At 38.5% G+C, this 20,925-nt stretch overlaps 1 protein-coding gene across 1 annotated transcript; it reads right to left on the reverse strand.

Moving 5' to 3' along the window:
* Positions 1–12,439: 12,439 nt before the first annotated feature.
* myorg (myogenesis regulating glycosidase) lies at positions 12,440–20,816 on the reverse strand. The gene is made up of 3 exons (XM_084729911.1): positions 20,617–20,816; positions 16,059–16,434; positions 12,440–15,109 (listed from the first exon to the last, which is right to left on the reverse strand). Exons 2-3 carry the CDS (start codon positions 16,319–16,321, stop codon positions 13,318–13,320), a joined length of 2,055 nt encoding a protein of 684 aa, XP_084586037.1. The 5' UTR covers positions 16,322–16,434; positions 20,617–20,816; the 3' UTR covers positions 12,440–13,317.
* Between the last annotated feature and the right edge of the window lie 109 nt (positions 20,817–20,925).

Here is a 20,925-nt window from a genome sequence, read left to right on the forward strand (position 1 = left end):
TTCATCACTTATGGTGATCATTTTTAAATGTTTGTGTTGTTACATCTGTCATGCTTGTCTATGATAAAATGGATTCCCTTTATATTCATTACAACTGAAGTAACAAGACTGTTTTGAAAATGGAAGAACTAGAAAGTACAGATAGAGTGACACTGCTACTATTTTTCTGCACTTTGAACACCACAGGCTAGGGGCCATCTAGTCTGATTATATTCCAGAGAAGGTAAACATCTCTACAGTCAATATTTCCAAAACTCTGTAACTCACACCAAAACAATCTAGATTGATAAAAAAGAACTAGAGGTAAGAGGAAAAATATCTGTTTTTGATTTGAGAGTGAACTGTCCCTTTAACTACAGAAACAAAACATTTGTACTTCTGTTGATTCAAAGTATTTGGTGAGCCTTAAAAAGCCAACTGATTCTGCTGGTGATGAAATCCACCTTAAGGCTTCTTACCCCACACCCCCCCCACCCCACCCCCCACATCTTATCTGCAATACAGTGCAGATAAATGCACTGTATTGCCATTGTTACATTGTGTTGTGCAGCATGATATCATGCAGAATTTGATATTGTATGTAAGATCTATCTATATATGAAGCATGGTTATGAGCAGATGTTTGATCATTTCACAGGCCTATAAAAGGGCGATTGGGCTGCCAGTGGCCGCTGTAATATTGATTGATGGTGGGCAGGTGGGGGCCACAGTGCTGCCCTCAGACAGACTCTGTTTATTTATACAGTCTGCCGTCTGCCCACCTTACCCACCACAGGGCTACATTCACTGAATTTACAGTCGTCAGGAGGGAAAAAATATGCTAATGATGCCACGTAGCCCTGAGGAGAAACAAAAACATTTTCAATCCAAACTTTCCACACTCGTATCAGTGATATCACACTGGATCTCACGCACGTTTGCCACCAATACAGCGCATACAGTATCTCGGCTCTCCACAGCACCAATCCATTATGTGCTACTCTGTCCCCTGGGGCATACATAAATTGGATCCAATAATGAGAGGCAGTAATGATTGTCTGTGCATATTTGGTCTTGATTTTCAATTATATATCGCTGATATTATTGTACTGGATGCTGTTTGTTGTGGTATTAAATTGAACTTCTCTGTAAAAAATTGACTCTGTCTTATTGAACATGCAAAGGAAGCATTGTTTTCAGGCAAGGTTTTAACTTCCAACCGGCTTATTCAAATCAGTCTGTGTGACCGCCATATATATGTTTGCATCGTCTATAAGGTGCCACTATAGAGCTCAATAGTGACCGAGCACTTTTTCAATGGTTTTCATTCTATTGATGCTTCTGAAAATCTGAGTTTTAAGCCTGGAACTAAGCCAACAAAATACGACATGAATCGTGACCATAAATATTTGATTCACAGCAAAAAAAAGATTGTTAGATAAGATGATTATTTTAAGAGTGAAGGAACTACTCATCCCATAAATCACTGCAAATTATAATATTTCTTAAATTTAGCTTTTATCATTATTGTAGTTTTATATTTTAATAACAGTGTTGTAAAGTATCATATTTTGTGTTGCGTGTATATTCACTGCAGCATAACAACATTATTAGTATGACTTATGGAGGTTCTACCTAAACCATTTGCTTCTGAAGAATGCTTTTTTGAAGAAAGGGTTCATCAAGGGTTCTTTGTAAGACTAGGGATTGTATTATGAACCTTTTCACACAAAAAACCTTGTGTTAAAATATGTTTTTCAATTTAAACACTGGTAATTGTAACATAGATTGTTAAAGTTATATATACATATATATTTTTTTTTTTTTTGCCTCATCTGTAGAATACAACACAGTTCTTCATAGAAGACATGAAGGTTATAGGTGAAACCTTTATAAAATGTATTTTTAGATGTGCTGGGTGGGTTCTAGATGAATCCCTTGGAATAAAAAAGGTCTCTTGGTAGAACCCCTTGGGTGGGTCCTGGTTGGACCCATTACGTCACAGTGGGGTTCTCTGTAGAACGTGGGGTTCTGGGTGGACCCTTTCATAGATGGTTCAAGGTAAAACCCTTTATGTTGACTTCTGGGTGAAACCCTCTGAAAGGGCTCAAAGAGGAGCCTTTATAAAAGGCTTACCAGGAACCAAAAAAATGTTCTCCTACAGGGACAAGCTGAAGAACTCTGGTTCTACATAGCACTTATTTTTTTATTTCTAAGCATGTGGTGTAGTACTTCACCATGGCATTGCAAATGAAACATGTTGTTCTTGTTGAAACAAGATTGATATCATACACACTTGTGGCTTCTACGAGAGCATGAACCGTCATTTCTTGCAGTAAGTCTGCCTTGATGATTACGTCAATATGACTAATAATCTAAATCCTATTAATGTGATTTTCACTTCTGCAACCTCGCTGTTAAGCTCTATAACTTCTGCATCTTACTTTGACCAGATATTGAACGCACTGTAAAATCTTGATAACAAATCACAAGTCACGCAATGCAAACATTAGGATAAGTGTGTATTCCACTGCTGTGACACACACAGAGACAGAACAAATGAGAGAGGGGAGATAGTCCTCTCCACACCATTAAGGATGCTGAATAGTGAAGTCCTTGTTCCATTCCAATTTTCTAAGCTTTGAAGGAGTCAGTGGTTGGATGTGGGCTGCCTCACAGAGCGTGTCTTCTGTTCCACTGAGCACACAGTAGCTTAGGGATCAGCCTGTGTCCCTGACAGGAATGTGTGCCACTGAGTGTTGGCCTGTCCACTGAACAGAGCTGCGAGCCTCAGATCACTGGCATTGGCTGGCCTACGGGTTGTTCTTTATGGCTGTGTCGCTGAGTGGCTGGCTCTCCGCTGTGCACACGGCAGCCCTCCAGATGGATGCTGGGACAGCGGAGGCCACAGGGCTGAAAATCCCATCAAGCAGCAGTTCCAGGCCCTTGCACTGAGAAGATGAAGCGCACCGGCACGCCAGGGGACACGGGCCAAACCCTTCTGCACCTCCATCACCCCCCAACCCCAATCCCTTCATGGCCCTCTTTCCTTCCTCCCTTCATCCCTCTCTTCCCCTTTTTTCTTCCTTTTACAGGAGAAGACTGCAAGCCCAACCAGCCAGAATATGGAGTGTGGCCCTCGGGGTCCGTGGCCCTCGCTTGTTAAATAAAGGAGCTGACTGGTTGATTGATAGACCCTCAGCAGTCCCTGCACCTCACATGTTTCCCGGTTCACTGCCTTATATACGAATCCTTTGTTGGCCAGGCCTGCGTTAGCGTTTGTTAAATGCAGTGTTTGATGGATGGCACCAATTTTCCTCCAAAACCCAGATGAGCCACCTAAGCACCTTTCCCCCTCCCCTGGTTTCTCCTCAGGTAAACCCCATGAGCACGAGGGGACAGGAGTGTTCTAAAACGGTATCAATCAAACAACCTTGTGCACGGCCGCAGCAGCAACGCAATGTTTCAATTATGCATCTGTTCCTCGGTGCCTGACATTTCGTTCAACCTCTTACCCCCACCAAGGCTCAGAGGAAGTGCCCTGCCTTTTGTCCTCACCTAACTCCTTCATTTGATTATTTAAGTGTGTCTGCATATATCTGTCGCCATTTTCCTTAACTCTAAGGACTTTTGTGGAATCAACTCATCTTTCCTCATTAACTTGAGGTAAATATACAAGTTGTATTTATACAAGTTTATTCAAATTATTAGTGTTTCTTTTCAGAACAAATCAGAACTTATATACATGAGTTCTTCTAACTTGAAGTCTTTTGACTCGAATGAATGTACTTTACAGAGTTTAATCCACTAAGTTTCTAAAGAAACATGATCAGCATATTACCTAACTTCCCAGCATGCACTGTGTGGGAGTTAAAACTTACTTTAAGACCCTTCTGTCTTTTAGTTTGAAAAAAAAAAACATGATGGAAACTTGCTTGTTGTTTAAGATAAGTCATGGTCGCTTGTTCTCACAATAATGAAAACACTGTGGGCCATGATGAAGGTTATCATTGTTGTTAGAGTGGTTGGTTCAACTCGATGCATTAAGCTTAATGACTCTCAAACAGAACTGAATTAATGGTAAATTTATTTGGCTAGACTAGACTTTGACTTGACTACTGTGTTTTGACCCATTACAGAATTACCTCAACTTGTTGATTGAAGCAGCTTGTATTGTCATTGTTCAGCAAACACTGCAACAACAAAATGACAGGTGGCCACATTTCTTTTTACTATCAAATCATTTGCCAATTATTTTCTGGATTAATCACTTAAAACCCAAAACTGTTCACTTAAAAAGGAAAGGAAAGGAAAAGAAAGGAAGGGAACAGAAGCAGCATCTAGCAGCTTGAACATGGGAATCTTAAGCATATTTTAAATGTATCACACTATCAACGAATAAATGAATCTAAGTTTTAAATAGTATAGGATAAACATGTATATGATATGAAATATTTGGATAAATACAGGTATATTATATGAAATTAGAGTTGGGCGATATGTTCACCAACTCTGGTTTGGTAAAAATAAATCCTTAATTCACCACGCAAAAACAGTGTAAAGAGTGTGACTCTGCAGGCTGTTTTCCTCTCACTCCTCACCCAGCTCAGTGCACTCATGGTCGGCTGAGTGGGCGTGTACTGCGCCACTGGATGAGAGCGTGGTGCAGAGCAGAGGCTGTCACTCTGCAGACTATTACATTAGCAAAATAAAATGACAAATATCACCCTAAAAATTGGCCAAAAAAGCAGTCAGCAACGGATTCAGCCCATCATCGATAGACGATATATTCATCCAATCACCCAACCCTCTATGAAATACTAGGATAAGGTTCCATTCCAACCTTAATTAGCATCATTGGTAACACCTCTCTTCACCCCACTATTTCATTAATATAGCTGCTGTGAAAAAGGTCTACTGTTATACAGAAGTGCAATAAAAAACAAACATGTAAGACTATCACGCCCAGTCATAAAGTTAACAAACGTAGCTTCCAGCCAACAGCGACTATCTCTGTCCCTGTAATGCCAGAGGCATGCTCAGAAATCCACAAACGCTGCAGAGGAGTGTAAGCCTGATGCAGTGCAGCGAACCGACAGGTGAAAAAGATAAACAGATGCGAGACCAGTCTCTGGGGTGTTGGGTTCATTTGTTACCTAGCGAGGACAGACATATTCCTGTCAGACAAGCCATGGCAGCACCAGATGCGAGGTCACTCTAGTTACGGAGTGAAAATCTTGGGTTAAGGACAAAGATTCTCACTTCTCACACACGAGACGGCCATGGGGTTTTATTTCCCCTGTGGTCCTCTACAATAAATGCTCAATCCACACTTAGCTCCAAGAGGCTGGAAGGCTTTTTTAATAAAACTGAAGCTTATTCATCATGGTTTGTCTGCTTGTTCATTCTGGTTTATACATGTGATGTAACAGCAGTTTTGATGATGGATTCAGTAGTTTAAATGTTCATTTACAACCATGTTTATGTGTGTAAAAATAAGTGCAAAATATTTTTTATCAATTAGCTTATTTGGAACAGCTGTTAATTTCAGGTATGGCTAAATTTAGCTGTACAAATTGCAACATAAATTGATATAAACTAATGTCAAATTTAGCACTATAAGCCACAGGCACATATATTACAATACTGTACTTAAATACAGCTATAACATTTATAATTTCTAGGGATATTTTTTGACATTGATTAATCTGTCAGTTATCAGTGAGTTGTTTGGTCCATAAAAGCCCAAGATGACATCCTCAAATGTCTTGTTTTGTCGATAACATAAACATTTTCAGTTAACTGATATAAAGTAAAGAAACCAGAAAATATTCACATTTAAGATCTGGAATTAGAGAATTTTTATGTTTTCCTTGAAAAACAATGAAAAAAATGATTAATTGATTAACAAAATAACTGACAATTAATTTAATAATTGTGTAATTGATGAATTGTGGCAGCTCAAAATGTTTCCTCATTAAGATGTCTAAAAATGCTTGACATATGCTACACATTTAGTTTAGCTGCATACTTACATTATCACAAATGTTTCAAACAATCTTCAAACCCAGAGAAATCTGTCATTTATTCAACTTAACAGTGCATTTCCTGCTAGCCGTTGCTAGCTGCTTACTATGAACACAGGCTATGTTGGATATGTAGAAAGCGAGAAAGGTAGTCAGCTAATGTGACTAAACATAACATTAATAAAACGTCAATATTACTTTACATGGCATGTCAGATTTTCATCAGCTACAGTGATAGCAGCAGAACTTAGATTTTGCATGTTTAAATGATTATTTTTTTACACTAATTCTTGTCCATGATAATTATTTATTCTGAGTATTGATGAGGACATTATGACAGTTCTGCTTAGAACAGTAAGTAATCGCAAAAGATGCTTTTATTTTTTGTGTGTGAGTCAGCAGTGTTTTTATGGTAACTGTAGTGAGCACCACTTCTCTCTTCTTGTATAATATATATGTGCGTTACTGGGGAGGACAGACAGCAGACAGGCTCATAGAAGGAGGATATGGGAAGGTACTTGAGACACACTGGCTCCTAACCAGAACAACTGGCGTCTCTCCTCTGCAGATGGACACCCAGGTGGGCTCACAGGTGGGGAAGGAAAGGGGGGGAGTACTCTGCCAGTTTTGTGTCCTGCTTGGTGTGTGTGTGTGTGTGTGTGTGTGTGTGTGTGTGTGTGTGTGTGTGTGTGTGTGTGTGTGTGTGTATGTGTGTGTGCCCGCACATACAGTAACATCTGGACCGTGGTCCACTGACATGTCAGAGAGAGGATTTATCAATGAAGCTACACTGCACCCTTCTGGACGTGTGCAGCACCACATGGCCAGGACAAGCACATATTTCATGTCATTTTTTAGTTTTCAGTATCTGTTACCACTTTTATGTCAGTTTGAGAGTTTTTAAAATCATTAATCTTTTTTAACATAATTTTAAAGAGTCTGTATTAGTTTTATATTGTTATCTCCATTTTTGCTGCTATCAGAGCTGGGAAAATAAGCATTTCTCCTTCATTTAAATAAAAAAAAAATTAAATGGTAAGAACAGTAACGGATATGCCTCCATACACCAAACGTATTGTTACTGGCATTAAATGGTCCTCATTGTTTTGGCATAAAACGGTCCTTTTGTTCTAATGTTCTCTTTTTCACCCCTCCTCAGAGAAATCCTCCTCCAAGTTCCCCTTAAAGCTCCTGCATAAATGAATTGTCCAGTGTATGAAAAGATAGGCAGAACCAAACAGTATGATTGCAGAAAGCAAACTGACAAATAATATTGATCGCTGCAACACACAGACAGCTAATCAATGAATGTGTGTCCTCCACGCACAGGCTGCAAGTCCAGATCAATTCTGAAGAAAGATGAGGCATTGGCAAATAAAGTGAAGTAGTTCTGAAGCATATCCCGCTGTTGTGGACTGGAATAAATTCCCCAAACATATAAAAGATTGACTATAACTGTAAAAAGTGGTCCAGCCAGGCAGTTTGAACTCCAAAAGATCAAACAATCATGCTTAATTTTGTAATTCTAATAAATATTGTTGCTATTATCTTCTACTGTTTATCTTTTCTTATTCTTGGTGTCTGGTCGTACACTTTTATATCTCTTGCTCTCTGGCCTCACATCATGAGCCACCAGATGATTTATTGATCTGAACACAGCCTCCAAATAACCTGCACAATTGTTTCATCACCTTGTCATTATTGCTCCATGATGAGCCAGGCGCCAAAAGTTGGAAAAGTCCCTCAAGGGTGTCTCTTTCAATATTGAATTGATAGGCATATTAGTTTTCATGTATTGCAGACTCATAAGAGGTTACAGGTTGTTATTGGCTCACTGGTTGCACGGTCAGCTTACTGACCTCAATGTCATGTCCATGTGTCTTTTCTTCTTCTATGTTATTTGTTGTGTGTGTCAAAAGTTAAATTCGGGCATATATTGACCATTCTTACGCTGGGTTGCACCAACAAGGATTCATTTTTATCTATCAGCATTTGTACTCAGAGTTTAACAAAACAAGGTTTAAAATTAGTAAATCCAGATTAAATCAAATCAATTCTTTAAATCTGTGATGATTTAATGTAGGGCTGTGCAATATAATGATATTATATTGTATTGTGATATGACACTAGATATCGTGATAGATTTTGGATATCGTTATATTGTGATATGTCAGAAGTGTTGTCTTTTCCTGGTTTCAAAGGCTCCATTACAGTTAAGTGATGTCATTCTGAGAATTTACCAGACTGTTCCAGCTGATCTATTATTTGCCTTTACTCACTTAGGCATTATATCCACATTACTGATGATCATTTATAAAATAATCTCACATTTTCTGAAAGCACCAATAGTCATCGCTGTAATATTGTTGCAATATAATACAACAAACCCTCAGCCACATATCATCAGTCATAACTTACACAATCAATAATTATCGATATCGACCGATATGAAACTCCACTATCGTGATAGGATTTCTCAGCTTTATCACCCAGGCCTAATTTAAGACTGAGATAAATTAAAACAAAAAAGGTTTGTAAATCTAAGTTTAGTGATGTAAACCAAAATTAATCAGTTAAATTAATATGGTCAATGTGGTGCTGTTGGGACCTATCAGTATAGGGGAGTAATTTTCAGCAGAGAATAAAATTTTCTAAATCCATCTCAGGGAACCATTTAATCTTCAGCTGTTCTGTATTCCTTCACAAAAGTTTGCACTGTCAAAAAGTTCTGTTGTATTGATAGCCACTTAGAGAAAAAAAAAACATTATATTCAGCAGTAACGAGCCAGCGCTGGGTTCCAGTGCAGGAGTCTCAAACCAAGCCCAATACAAAATCACAATCAGGTGAATGGTGAATTTTTCACCACGGGGGGCTATAGCGAAAAGCAAACATCATATTGCACCAGTGTATTTTAATATATGAAAAGGGCCTTTATTTGTACTTGTACAACTAAATCAACATGTTTTATAACCTAATGGAACTTGTTTAGTTAAGGTAAGTTAAGGTACTTCAATTTGTGCAAAACCTTTATAATAATTATATTTTATTTTACAATTTATGCTAAGACTAAAGTAAGCAAAAAGTACCTCAGTATGTGTGAAAGAAATGTGATACCACAAACCTTCAGACAATGAAAGAAAATTATGAACACACCTAAAACCTATTAGAAAATATCAAGATTTAAGAATAAATAAATAAATAAATAAATAAATAAATAGAAAATTGCCATCTTGTGCCTTAAAATTTACTTTTTGTACATAAATTCTCCCTGACAGATGTAAAGTTCTCAGTGACTCTGTGGTTAAATGTCTTTGACAGGTTTATATTAAGTACCTACTTTAAGGTGTGTCGCCCATTTTTCTACACAAAACAGCAACTATTTAAAAGTTTGTAAAAGACCAAAACCACACATTCAGCTTCAGTCATCTGCAGTGGGGGAGTGTAACTAAGTACATTTACTCAAGTACTTTATGTAAGTCCAATTTCGAATTACATTCATATCATATTACTTTATTGTTTCACTTAACTTTTTTACTCCATTACATTTACCTGACAGGTACAGTTACTAGTTACTGACAGGGAATATTTTACTGCACAGTGGTTACTTTTACTTTTCATACTGATAACAGCTGATAATATTTACATATTTTCACTCAAGTAAGGTTTTAAATGCAGGACTTTTACTTGTAGTGGAGTATTTTTACAGTGTGTATTAGTGTTTTTACTGAACTAAATGATGTGAATACTTTATCCAGCACAGCTCACCTCTATTAAGATCACCTGGTCCCAGAGTGAGAGTTACACTGTCACTATGTTCTCCACAGAGAGTTTATCATCACGTCACTTAGCTAGCTAACTTTTCTGTTTCCCCTCAGCAGTATTGCGCTGGTACATAATTGCAATAACCCAGAATTCCGCGCGGGCACAGTTTGTACATTTTTGTACATCAAATCACCCATTTATCTTTATTAAAACATGTTTTATTAAGTGGATATAGATGTAAAGGTAAATCAGCTATTTACTTGAATATGTAGCCTAACCTATTTTGTTTTGTATTGTCATTTCTTTGATGAATGACATCAAGTTTGTGACACCATGTAGTAATTACAAATACTTAGTAAATACTTGTCATGCATTTATCAAATTACGTATTTCAATTTGTTCACATAATAAAAGCACTGCTGGCAATACATTAAAATAATAGTGGCTATTCACATAAAGAAGAGGGCATACTGTAATTAAGCAATAAACCTTATTCATGGCAGCCATAGTAATATGAAATAGTATCCACAGGTGTTATCAACAATAACGTGTGCAATGGCAGAATCCTAACTCTGTTAGTTCCACCACTGGTTATATTATTTGCTTGCTAGTTAAAACCTATTTTAAAAGATTGGCTCAACAAATTAAACCACAATTTAATCAGGTTTAAAAACTAATCCTTGTTGGTGCAACCCAGCCTTAGAGGTGTTTTAATCAATCATCTGGTAGTTGTAGTCATGGTAGCAAAATGTACCGCGTGACGTTTACTGTAAACCAAAGATTATTGTATGTTCCATGCAAATTAAAACAAAATTGCTCACAAATGGCAAAAGTCAAACCTGATTTCTTTAATACATTCACAATCAATTACATCCAATATGCACTCTTTCTGAAATTAGTGACACCCTTACTGTAAGTCACATGCATAAGTTTCCAATGTAGAGTTACAAAAACTTCAGGCAAACAGCACACACTAGGTCAAAAGATCCAAAAGCAAAGAAACCATTAGTCCGAGACACAGCCTCTCAGTCTTGTCACAAAACAAGACAGTCTGAGACAGAAATAGCCTCAGAGGTTGGCCTGGCCCAGATGCTGAGTGAGAACTGCTATAAATAGGTAGAGTGGTTAGGATGATACTATGTCAAAAGGCACAAACAAAACCCACTGAGGTCAACCTGTAAGGCACATGTCAAAGCTCACAGGCAGTCAGTATGGAGGGGGGCTGCATAATGGGTCAAAGGTAGACCGCATTAAAAAATAAGAAATATATCATGCTAAATAAGAAAACTCTAACAAAAGAATTTTCTGAACCATTTTACCAATATTATTCTGCAGATTGCAACCAACTGAATACCACTCGCCTCACCCTTCCCTTCCAATCGTGCAGCAGAAACCACAGTGTCAACAAAACTCATGAAAGGCCCTGTCTGGTGCCAGTTTGGTGTGTCCAGTTTGGTTTGTCTGGGCTACAGCAGAAACGTGGTGGTTCAACATGGTGGCCTCGGAGGAAGAGGACCTACCCTCTGCAGATATAAACAGTTCATTCTAAGGTAAAGAAAACACAATTCTCACTTTCAGGTAATTATGCACTAATGAATACATAGCCTACTAATGAATATTAGACTCCATTTCTGACAATAGATCTGCCAAAATCTTACACACAGGACCTTTACTCTTCCCCTGACAAGATGTTTTTTTTAGATATTTGCATTAACATAATGGAAATTTTCATTTTGTGGCATTTGTGGTACACTCTGTTCACTAAAATGGTTAACACACCCCATAAAGGGCTAAATTAACAATATTGTATACTAAATGTACAATGTGCAACAATAATAAACATATGGCATAACAGCAAATTACACACAGTATCTGGCAGTAGTAGACTTTTTTTATGGCAGCCATACTGATATGAGATAGTATGGTAAACAGAGGTGATACTAATCTAACTAAGGTCACGTTCCATTCAGTGTAGCAGAGCCTTGCCAGTGAGCCTACATGCACAATAGCAGTACACTGACTGTTTGACCTGAATGGACTGGAACCTTAACTCATAATACCTGTTTAATCTACTATTTCATGTCAAAATGGCTGCCGTGAAAAAGGTCCATTATTAACAAATGCACTTAAAGATGTCACTGCAGTTACAAAACATTCACATTAACAAAACAAAATGTTACAAAATACACTGTACCATTTAATTTGATAATTAATTGCGGTTACATTGATTGCATCAGACTCCCACACTGTATATGAAGTAGGTATAAAGTAACCGTGTTTCAGAATTACAAACATTAGAAAACTTCCATAAGACACTTTTGGATGTAGAAGCCACTGTATTATACATTATAGTATTAGCTGTTTAGCTGCATTCAGAGTCAGCAAAGCGCAATAAAAAACAATTACCAGACACTTAAAAACACACCACAGCCAGAAAAAAAAGCTGTTACCTGAGGAAGAGCATAAAATATTTAGTGCCTAATAAAAAGGCATCTTCTTCTAGGCTAAGAGTTGTTACATTACACTGTTACACAAATGAGAGCACATGCTGTTTGTAATGATTAAACTTCAAGCATTCATCCTGATAAGTGAAGCATAACACCTGACTTCTTGAAAAGCATCTCAAAGCAGACAAGTAGAAAAGTCATAAGTGACAAAGGAAAAGAGGATATCTGAGTCAAACTGAGATTTTCTTTATTAATATAGGTTTTTTTGTTGCCTACTATCTACTGAATGACAAAAATGACACCCCTGCAATTATCCTCCTATGATCTGTTTGGCTTAAATTTAACTTTAAAGTGCAGTGACACTAAAAAAATATGTCAACTTTATGGCATACAAAGGCAATTATGCCTTACTCAATTCACAGTTTGCATATTCCCTTTTTGACAAATGTTTCATTTATAACTTAGATGGGAGACTATGTAACTTTTGAAGGATAAACATATTATTCCTTGTACAAATAAATATCTGGATTCATATGCATCGAAACACAACCATACTCACTTTATTACATGCTGGGGATGCACAGCCTTACTTGGTCTGGTATGACCACTAGCAAACGGTGACTAATATTAGCAAACTTTAAACAAATGTTACTGTGTAAGTGACATTACTGAGTCAGTCTGTTGACTAATCTCTATCTGTGCTACTGGTATATTATGTTTAACCATCTATCATTAACCTATAATTGTCACTGTCAGTCAGCAAAAGTTACATAGTCTCTTTTTAAAGGACACTACTAAGCTATCTCTCCATTAATCCACAAAAAAATGCAAAAAAGATGATGAATTCATAAACTTAAATGAAATAAAACGTTCAAATGAGGTTTTAAGCATTTTTGAGTGAATCAGTTTCACATTTACGATGCAATGAAATGTTAAAATTTTAAATTACGTTTAAAAGTCATATCTTGTTGCAGAATTATTTTCCCACTTTTTCCAACCTTTTCCCTCCTGTCAAGCATAAAAGTTACATTTGTTAAGCTTGTCTTATAAGCAAACTGGAGCATAGGCTAATCAGTCTGTTTGGCTTTATATTTCCTTCTTGCTACGCCCAAAGAAAGTAAGCAATTTCATCCAGATCTACAGGATAGTCTGTGAGGTGCAGCGGCTCCTTGATATCAAATCTCTCCCCCTTGTAGCTTCTCCAGTGGCCAGCCGGGAGGTAGATGTCACGCTCTTGCTTTCCAGGCTCTAAAACCGGGGCTACCATGAGGTCATCCCCAATCAGGAACTGGGAGTCGATTTTATAGGCTGTCTCATCACCTGTGGCAATCCACCACAGGGGCCGTACGATTGGATCCCCGGTGTCCAGCACCTCACCGGCCAGCTCCAGGACCCGGGGCAGCACAATACTCTCATGGAGGGCTGTGTATTTCCGAGCAATTTCAACCACCTCGCTGTCGTATTCCCATGGTGGGATAGAAAACTGCATGGAGGGCATGAAGGCTGACAGCTCCAGCCAGCGGATATAGAGTTCTCGATTGGGTAATACACGATTTCCATCTGTGCGGTTCAGATAGGCATTCCCTCCGATCATGTCTGGTAGAATAAATTGATAACCGAGGATGCTGATTGTAAGCACTGTGGGGATAAGAGATTTGAGACCCAACTCGTAGCCCCACACAGAGTCTCTGTCAATTGGTCTGAAGAAGCAGGATATGTTCTGGGACTGGTAACCACTGCGCAGCTCAGCTCTATCATTATAAGGAATAGCCATTTCTGTGTAACGTCTTGTGAAAAAACTCGGATCCCGAATGGGAGTCCTGGTGCTAAATTTCCATGGTAAGTAGTTGGTCTCCCCTGCATCGAATTTAAAAGACGCCACCCCATACCTGGAGCGCAGTGAACGTAGCTGGGAGGAAAACCAATCACGGGCTTCTGGATTTGTGAAGTCCAAGATTCCGCCAATACCATTCCACCAGCGCACCAAGGCTGGCAGTCGGCCCGTAGGCTCCCGAACAAACAGCCCCCTCTCCACACAAGTCTCAAAGTTTACTGAGTCATAGTTAACAAAGGGGTGAATCCAGAGTGACACCAGAAATCCATCTGATTTCAGCTTTTGAAACATGGCTGAGACATTGGGGAATTTTGTCGGGTCAAATTCAAAATCTCCGTAGCGGCTGGTGTAGCGGTCGTCCAGTTCCAGGTGGCTACAGTTAAACTTATACTTTCGGATGTTGGCAGCATAGTTCAAAAGTTTCTCCTGGTCAATGTCAGTCTTATGCAGCGCCCAGGTTGACCATATAGGATGGCGAAACATGACTTTGGCAGGCACTTTGTTTGGTTTGTTGAAGTATCTGCGGACCATGTACTTATGTATGGATGTTACATCCGAGCCCACACACACTCTGTAGCTAAGTTCAGCACAGGGTGCCTCTCCCGGGTTTGGTTTAAATGGACTGTCATTGTATCGGGCCTGGAAGTACATGGTCTTCTCCGTGTCATTCCAGCCCAGGTGGAAGGGCACAGAATTGTTTATCTTGATGGCTGTAGCGTTGGATGAAAGCCAGTAACTCTCCAAAATTCCACCAAATTCATTGCGGTTTGAGTAGATGTCGCTGGTAACAAAGGGTTTGGGAGCTTGTTGGCCAGAAATCGAAATGGGCCAGTGTTGAATTGCTGACACTGCACCACCATACCAGTGTGCAAACTTATATGTCATGGCATGCTCAACAGGAATGTCAGGAACCAGTTCCTCCCAGCGCACACGGTAGCATTGTACCGTGTCTTTGGGTCGCACTGTCTCAATAAAGAAGTTCAGTTTTCTATCAGTGGTGCTTCCACAGCTCAGGATCTCCCCTTCTTTGGAGCATGAATCCAAATCAAGCGTACCTGACCTGCAAACATTCAAATATGATTACATTTTCAAGCAATCTGTCTCAATAGACACCTCATGATTCTGTCTAAATAGTTAAAGAGAAAATTACAGTGTAATGTAAAAATACAGTGTATTGATATAAGAAAATATCAATACACTTGACTCTCACAATTTTATGATATTGGGAGACATTCAAAGATCTATTGCATTAGTTTATTTTGTGTTGTGTTTAAGACCCCAGCTGCTAAATAGCAGTGACGTCTTATTGTTCTAACTGCATAAATTAAACTTTTCAAAATTTTATGCATATGGTGGTATGTTCTTCACACTGTGACAGTTTCCTTCTAAAATTAGATTGAAAAAAATAGAAATATATCACCTTGCATATGTATCTTATCACCAGATCCTTGCCAACATACAGCCCTGATGTCCAGTCAAAGTTCATGATAAATGAAGTCAACTTAAGTAAGGAATTCAGCAGTGTGTGCTGTATTGACCACGAAAGCTGAGCTCTCCTGCTTGCAAAGCCCTGCCAACAGTGACAATGCGCACCAGGATGCACTGTGCACAAGCACCTAACAACACTCTAGTCTATAGCTATTTCTTTGCTGGTCAACACATAGGTTTAGGTGACAAAAATACTCATTTAGCACGCCCCCTGGCTACCCAGAGGCAGAGACTAGAAATCCAAGCTGAAACAACCTGCAAGTCTTCCTTAACAACAACTACATCTCTGTGACATCACTGAATGGAAGAAGAACAGCTTCTGCTCAGCTTTCTTGGTCAATATAGCACACAGTGAGGAATATATTGCTTCAAGTGACAACATTTACCATTAACATTGACTGTACATCCACATGCCACATTTTCCCTTTAAATAACCAAACCTTCAAATAACCAACTTTACATCAACTTTCTGAAATCTATATCATTACACAAACTTGACAAAGACAAAGAAAATTACTAACCTGAAATCCATTCTGAAAACAATAGAGCCCCCCTGGTTACGGATAATATAGCCATCTTTATTCAGATCCAGCAGCTGAGTCTTAAGCAGCTCAGCTTTGCGTAGAGAGGCAATGTAATAACACCAAGCAGTCACTTCTGCAATCACCAGCAACAGGCCGATTACTCCAGCTCCAACTAAGGGTCGAGTGTCCTTGCTGTGTTTCTGCTTGGGGATAACATCTGTAATTGTGCCTCCCGCACCTCCTGGTACAACTTGGTACATGACTTCAGCTGTTCAGTGGGCAAATTTGATAGTTGCTGTTCTGAGGATCATAGAAATGTTTTTCAGGAAACCTTGCCTCACTCTGGCCCCGCCGTTATGTCAGTTTGTCCTGCCTGTCATGAGAGAGAGATAGCAGACGTTGAGGAGTCAGTGTCGAGGTCTTCTCATATCAGCACTGGTTTTTAGTACAACTGTGTTCAAAATGATTTTTTACAAAAGAAGCTTTTGTATAGTATATTCACCTGATATTGCTCACCAGTTCTGTCAGTCATGAAATATTGATATTGCATATTTTTCCTCTTAGCTGTACTGCTGTTTATCCATCTAGATTGTTCTGGTGTTAGGTGCAGAGTTTTGGACAAATCAGCCGTGGCAATGTCTGCCTTCTTTCAAATATAATGGAACTAGATGGCATTCTGCTGGTAGTGCTAAAAGTTCAAAATCTGAAAAACTCAACAGTAATGTCAATTTCAAGAAATCACTACCCAATTATTAAAAATAATCCACAGACCTTGTTGTGTGTTTTCTTTCTACTACATCACACCAACTGCATCACCACACAGAGGGATGCATCTACTCATGGACAAGAGGCTCATCCTCATGACAGTGGAGTGGGCTTTGGCCAACGCCATCGTTCACCACTGAGCCCTGTCGCATTGCAACATGGTGATCTAAAGGCCTTCTTTGTTTATTTGTGTCCCTTCAGAATAGACATAAGGCAGGAGCTGTTGGCACAGGTTACATTGTTGACATGTGGGTTGACAAGCTGTTGCTGCTGGTCATTGCACCAATGTTACATCTCTATATCTTGTTCTCTTTATTTTCTTACTAAACCTGCCCATCTAGGCGAACACAAGATGCTCACTTACATTGGTGGCAGCCATGCTGTGGGCCGCAGTTAGTGTGTTTCTTCAAATATCATTGTGATTTGCACAATTGATTTCTTAGCTTAGCTCAGTATAGCTAGCCAGCTGTAATAATATCATCATCCATCGTAATGTTTTACTGTTGACACTGTCATAAGTCAATTAGGTAGACATCAACCCAACCCTATAGCACAGGATGTTAATATTAATGGCATCCTCCTTTGCTCAGCTGTAACGTTAGCACCACGGAGCTAACAAGCATGGTGATACAATGAGTGAGTGTAGTTTGGTAAAAAGAAAACAGATCCTACATGAAGCTACTCACAACAAGATTTGTGAATTATCTAGGTTAATCAGGTCATGATGTCTGAAAAGAGACACTGCTGTTGAGCTTGTCAAATCTATTTTTTTAGCACTTTGAGCACCTCAAGTCAAGTTCCATCAAGGTTCATTATATTTGAAACAAGGCAGACATCTCTACAGCCAGTATCTCCAAAACTCTGCAACTCGCCAAAACAATCTGGACGGTTAAATAGTACTACAGGCCAGAGGAAGAATATGTCCTTTTTTATTTGGGTGGTGAACTGTCCCTTTTAAAATCAATGCACTATCAGACATCCAGGAAAACAGCCCCAGCAGCCAGAGTAGCAGATGAGACGTCAACCTGTTTCTCAGTCTATCTGGTTTCCTTGTCAGTTCAAAGCTTCCATTACATTTCTAGCATTGTCTTACATGATCTGCATTGCTGCACAAAGTGATTTCACAGCACTTAGAGGTATTACGCTGTCAGGATGTAAACTTTAAAGATGTGTCTGAGATTTAACAAAACAAATCTACTGCCAATTACCCATAAGAGGATAAAGTGGATGTTCCCAGCAGTAATTCTAACATATGAGTTCAATTGAAAAAAGACTCATTTGTATGGAAGGAAGTAGAGGAGCAGAAAAGGGGATTTTGGCCTTAGAGCGCTGCCAATGCTGGGAAGGAAAGGAAAGAATACTAAACTTTGTTCTCCATCAACCCAGACTAGCCAAAACTGGAAGTAACTGGGGTCATTCTAGCCAAAGAGCATATATTCTAACATATCTGACATATCAACAATATCCAAGAAAAACAAGACACAGATCTAACCGTCCCTCCCAGCAGGTATACGGCAAAAACTCTAACGGGTAATTAACTGGTTGATGTTAGTTATTGTGGCTTTAGCTAATCAGAATAGATTAGATTAAAGTGCACAGCCAACCAAGGGGAGTTCAGTCCTCTCTAGATTCCCTGTTTGCTGACTAGTTCTAACTGCAATTGACCCTCATGGTCTGCCATGGCAGCAAGGGTCGATAATAAAAAATGCTTGCTATTAATTAGCAATCTAATTGACTAATTCTGTGTTCAACCACCCTTAGTATAGATTTCCCCCAACAACAGGAGTGATAACATAAGCCCATCATTAATTAACTAACTGTTGGTTCCTTGGAGATCCACTCAGGCTGCTGGACTCGGGAAGGGAAATTGACCCCGAAAGTCAGGGGAAGATTTACTGTGTATTAGGCCCACTCTATTAAAATGTAGGCCATGTTTTTAATTTCTTTCTTAACCTACAGCAATCTATGATTTCACATCAACACACCAGGCTGCAGCTAACAATTATTTTCATTATTGATCAATCAGATGATTACTTTCTCTGTAAAATTACGTAAAATGTCCCCCACTGTTTCCCAAACCCTGAGGTGCTGTCTTCAAATAACAACTTTTGATCAACCAACAGCCAAAAAAAAAATCAAATCAGTTCATAAAGAAAAGCAGCAAATTAGGGCTCCAATTAACTATTATTTTCATTACTGATTAAATGGACAATTATTTTCTCAATCCAACTACTTGTCTATAAAACTAAAGCCTGACTGAGACTAGATTTTTGGGAATGATGCTGATACCAATATTAGGGAGTAGTGAACAATAAATGACTATAAATTAGTATGTATCGGTCGGCCAATATTATAGGCACGATACTGGCTGAGCACAGAATGTCTGTATCAGTATCAGTATATATGTTGTCTGATGTGTGTCATGTATTTTTTTTATCCTTTTTCGTAACTAAAGGTCCACCTCTGATTGTTAAAAAATTTAGAGGACCACCTAAACAAATAAGTGAGAAAAAGAAACATAACATGACCAAAAAATAGAAAATAAACACACTGTTTTCATCATAATGCATATCAAAAAATATACACCAATATTGATAGACATAAGATTGCCAAAAAAATAAATAAATAAATATTTTCCTCAGCCCATGGTTATATATTTAGATAGCCTGTTTTATTCAACCAACGGAAAACCAAAAACATTGAGTTTACTCCCATGTATGACAAAGAAAAGCTAGAACCAGAGAATATTTTGAATTTCTGCATGACAAAGGATTTAAGTAATTCATTTTCTGTGGATCAGATGGATTAATATATTAACCATTGCAGCCCTGGTGCAAATATTCACAATTGAAAGAAGGGAGGAAGGAAATAATCCATTATCTTATTTTCTTAGATACACCAGCAAAAACCCAAAAGTAATAAAATACCTACTGTACTATATATACTTATATATACACTCATATAGATCAAGTAAAATTAACTATCAGTATAGTTATTGATTAATTTTCTGATCGTTTCAGCTCTAATCATAATTCCTTCACACAAATACAGTAGTATCAGTGGTAAATAGAGGGTTTTTTTTTTTGTTTCTGAACAAACTCATGTCACTCAAACATATTGTTCTCACTGAAAGAGGTGAAAAGGCAGAAAATGTTTGGACTGGGGCCTTTCTCTGTTTACTGTGTGAACAGAGGGGCTCATATCTGCCATTTCAGCCGATTCACTATCTGTTCTGACATGGAGAAATAAACACAGGAGTGCTGATACAGCCAGAACAGAACTGAGAAAAGCTCACTACCTAAAAAAACACAACAGAAAAAAAAACGGTGCGGGTGTTTGTGCATGTTTGCAATATTATGATTACAGTTTTGTACTCATAAATAAAGTTAAATATACAAGTACACAACGGAACTTTCCAGAGCAGTGAAAGCTTTTATAAACAGTGACCGTCTTTACAGTTTTTCTTTGACTGTGCAAGTGTTGAACTTTCTGCGTGCGTATGAATATACTTTATTATATAAAGGCAGAGAATGCAGACAAACTTGTGTTAATAAGCCAATAATTGTAGGGGAATCATGTGTTATTGATAATATAGCCTACAGACAAGTTCTACATTCAGGACAGTATAGGACGATGTATAAGACGCCGTTGTTGTGTCCGTGTTGGGCGGTGCAAGAAAGTTAACGGGGGAAAATAACACGGACTCACTGTGACTAAACTAGGATTTAAATGTCATTAACGCTTTCCCTGTTTTGTTTTCAGCTGTTCATTAAAAATAGTTTTTGCCTACCGTGCAGTTGCAGCCCACTCAGCAGCTCCAAGCTCAACTTGTTTGCCACAGTTCGCAGAAAGAGACCATCAAGGGATCTTGTAGCGTGTCCGCCTTGTCTACGCCCACCGCAGCATGGGAAATGTAGTCCGGTGGGTGGGAGCAGAACTTTTTATTTTGTCATTATGTACATATGACTTTGGAAGCCCAATCTCGCCAATAAAATATATATCCCCTTTCCAAGTCATAAGTGTGAATTAAAAAAAAATCATAACCATGAAATTAAAATGTCAAAACTGAGATTTAAAAAAGTTATAATTGTATCTTTAG

The sequence above is a fragment of the Lutjanus erythropterus genome, chromosome 2 (assembly GCF_056507025.1).
Source record: "Lutjanus erythropterus isolate fLutEry1 chromosome 2, fLutEry1.hap2, whole genome shotgun sequence".
NCBI lineage: Eukaryota > Metazoa > Chordata > Actinopteri > Lutjaniformes > Lutjanidae > Lutjanus > Lutjanus erythropterus.

What these genes read in the sequence shown, in the direction of transcription:
- myorg (XM_084729911.1), bottom strand. Translation starts at nt 16,321, where the DNA reads ATGTACCAAGTTGTACCAGGAGGTGCGGGAGGCACAATTACAGATGTT. An exon ending in GTTTTCAGAATGGATTTCAG is followed by an intron (nt 15,110 to 16,058) that starts GTTAGTAATTTT and finishes GAATGTTTGCAG; the next exon opens with GTCAGGTACGCTTGATTTGG.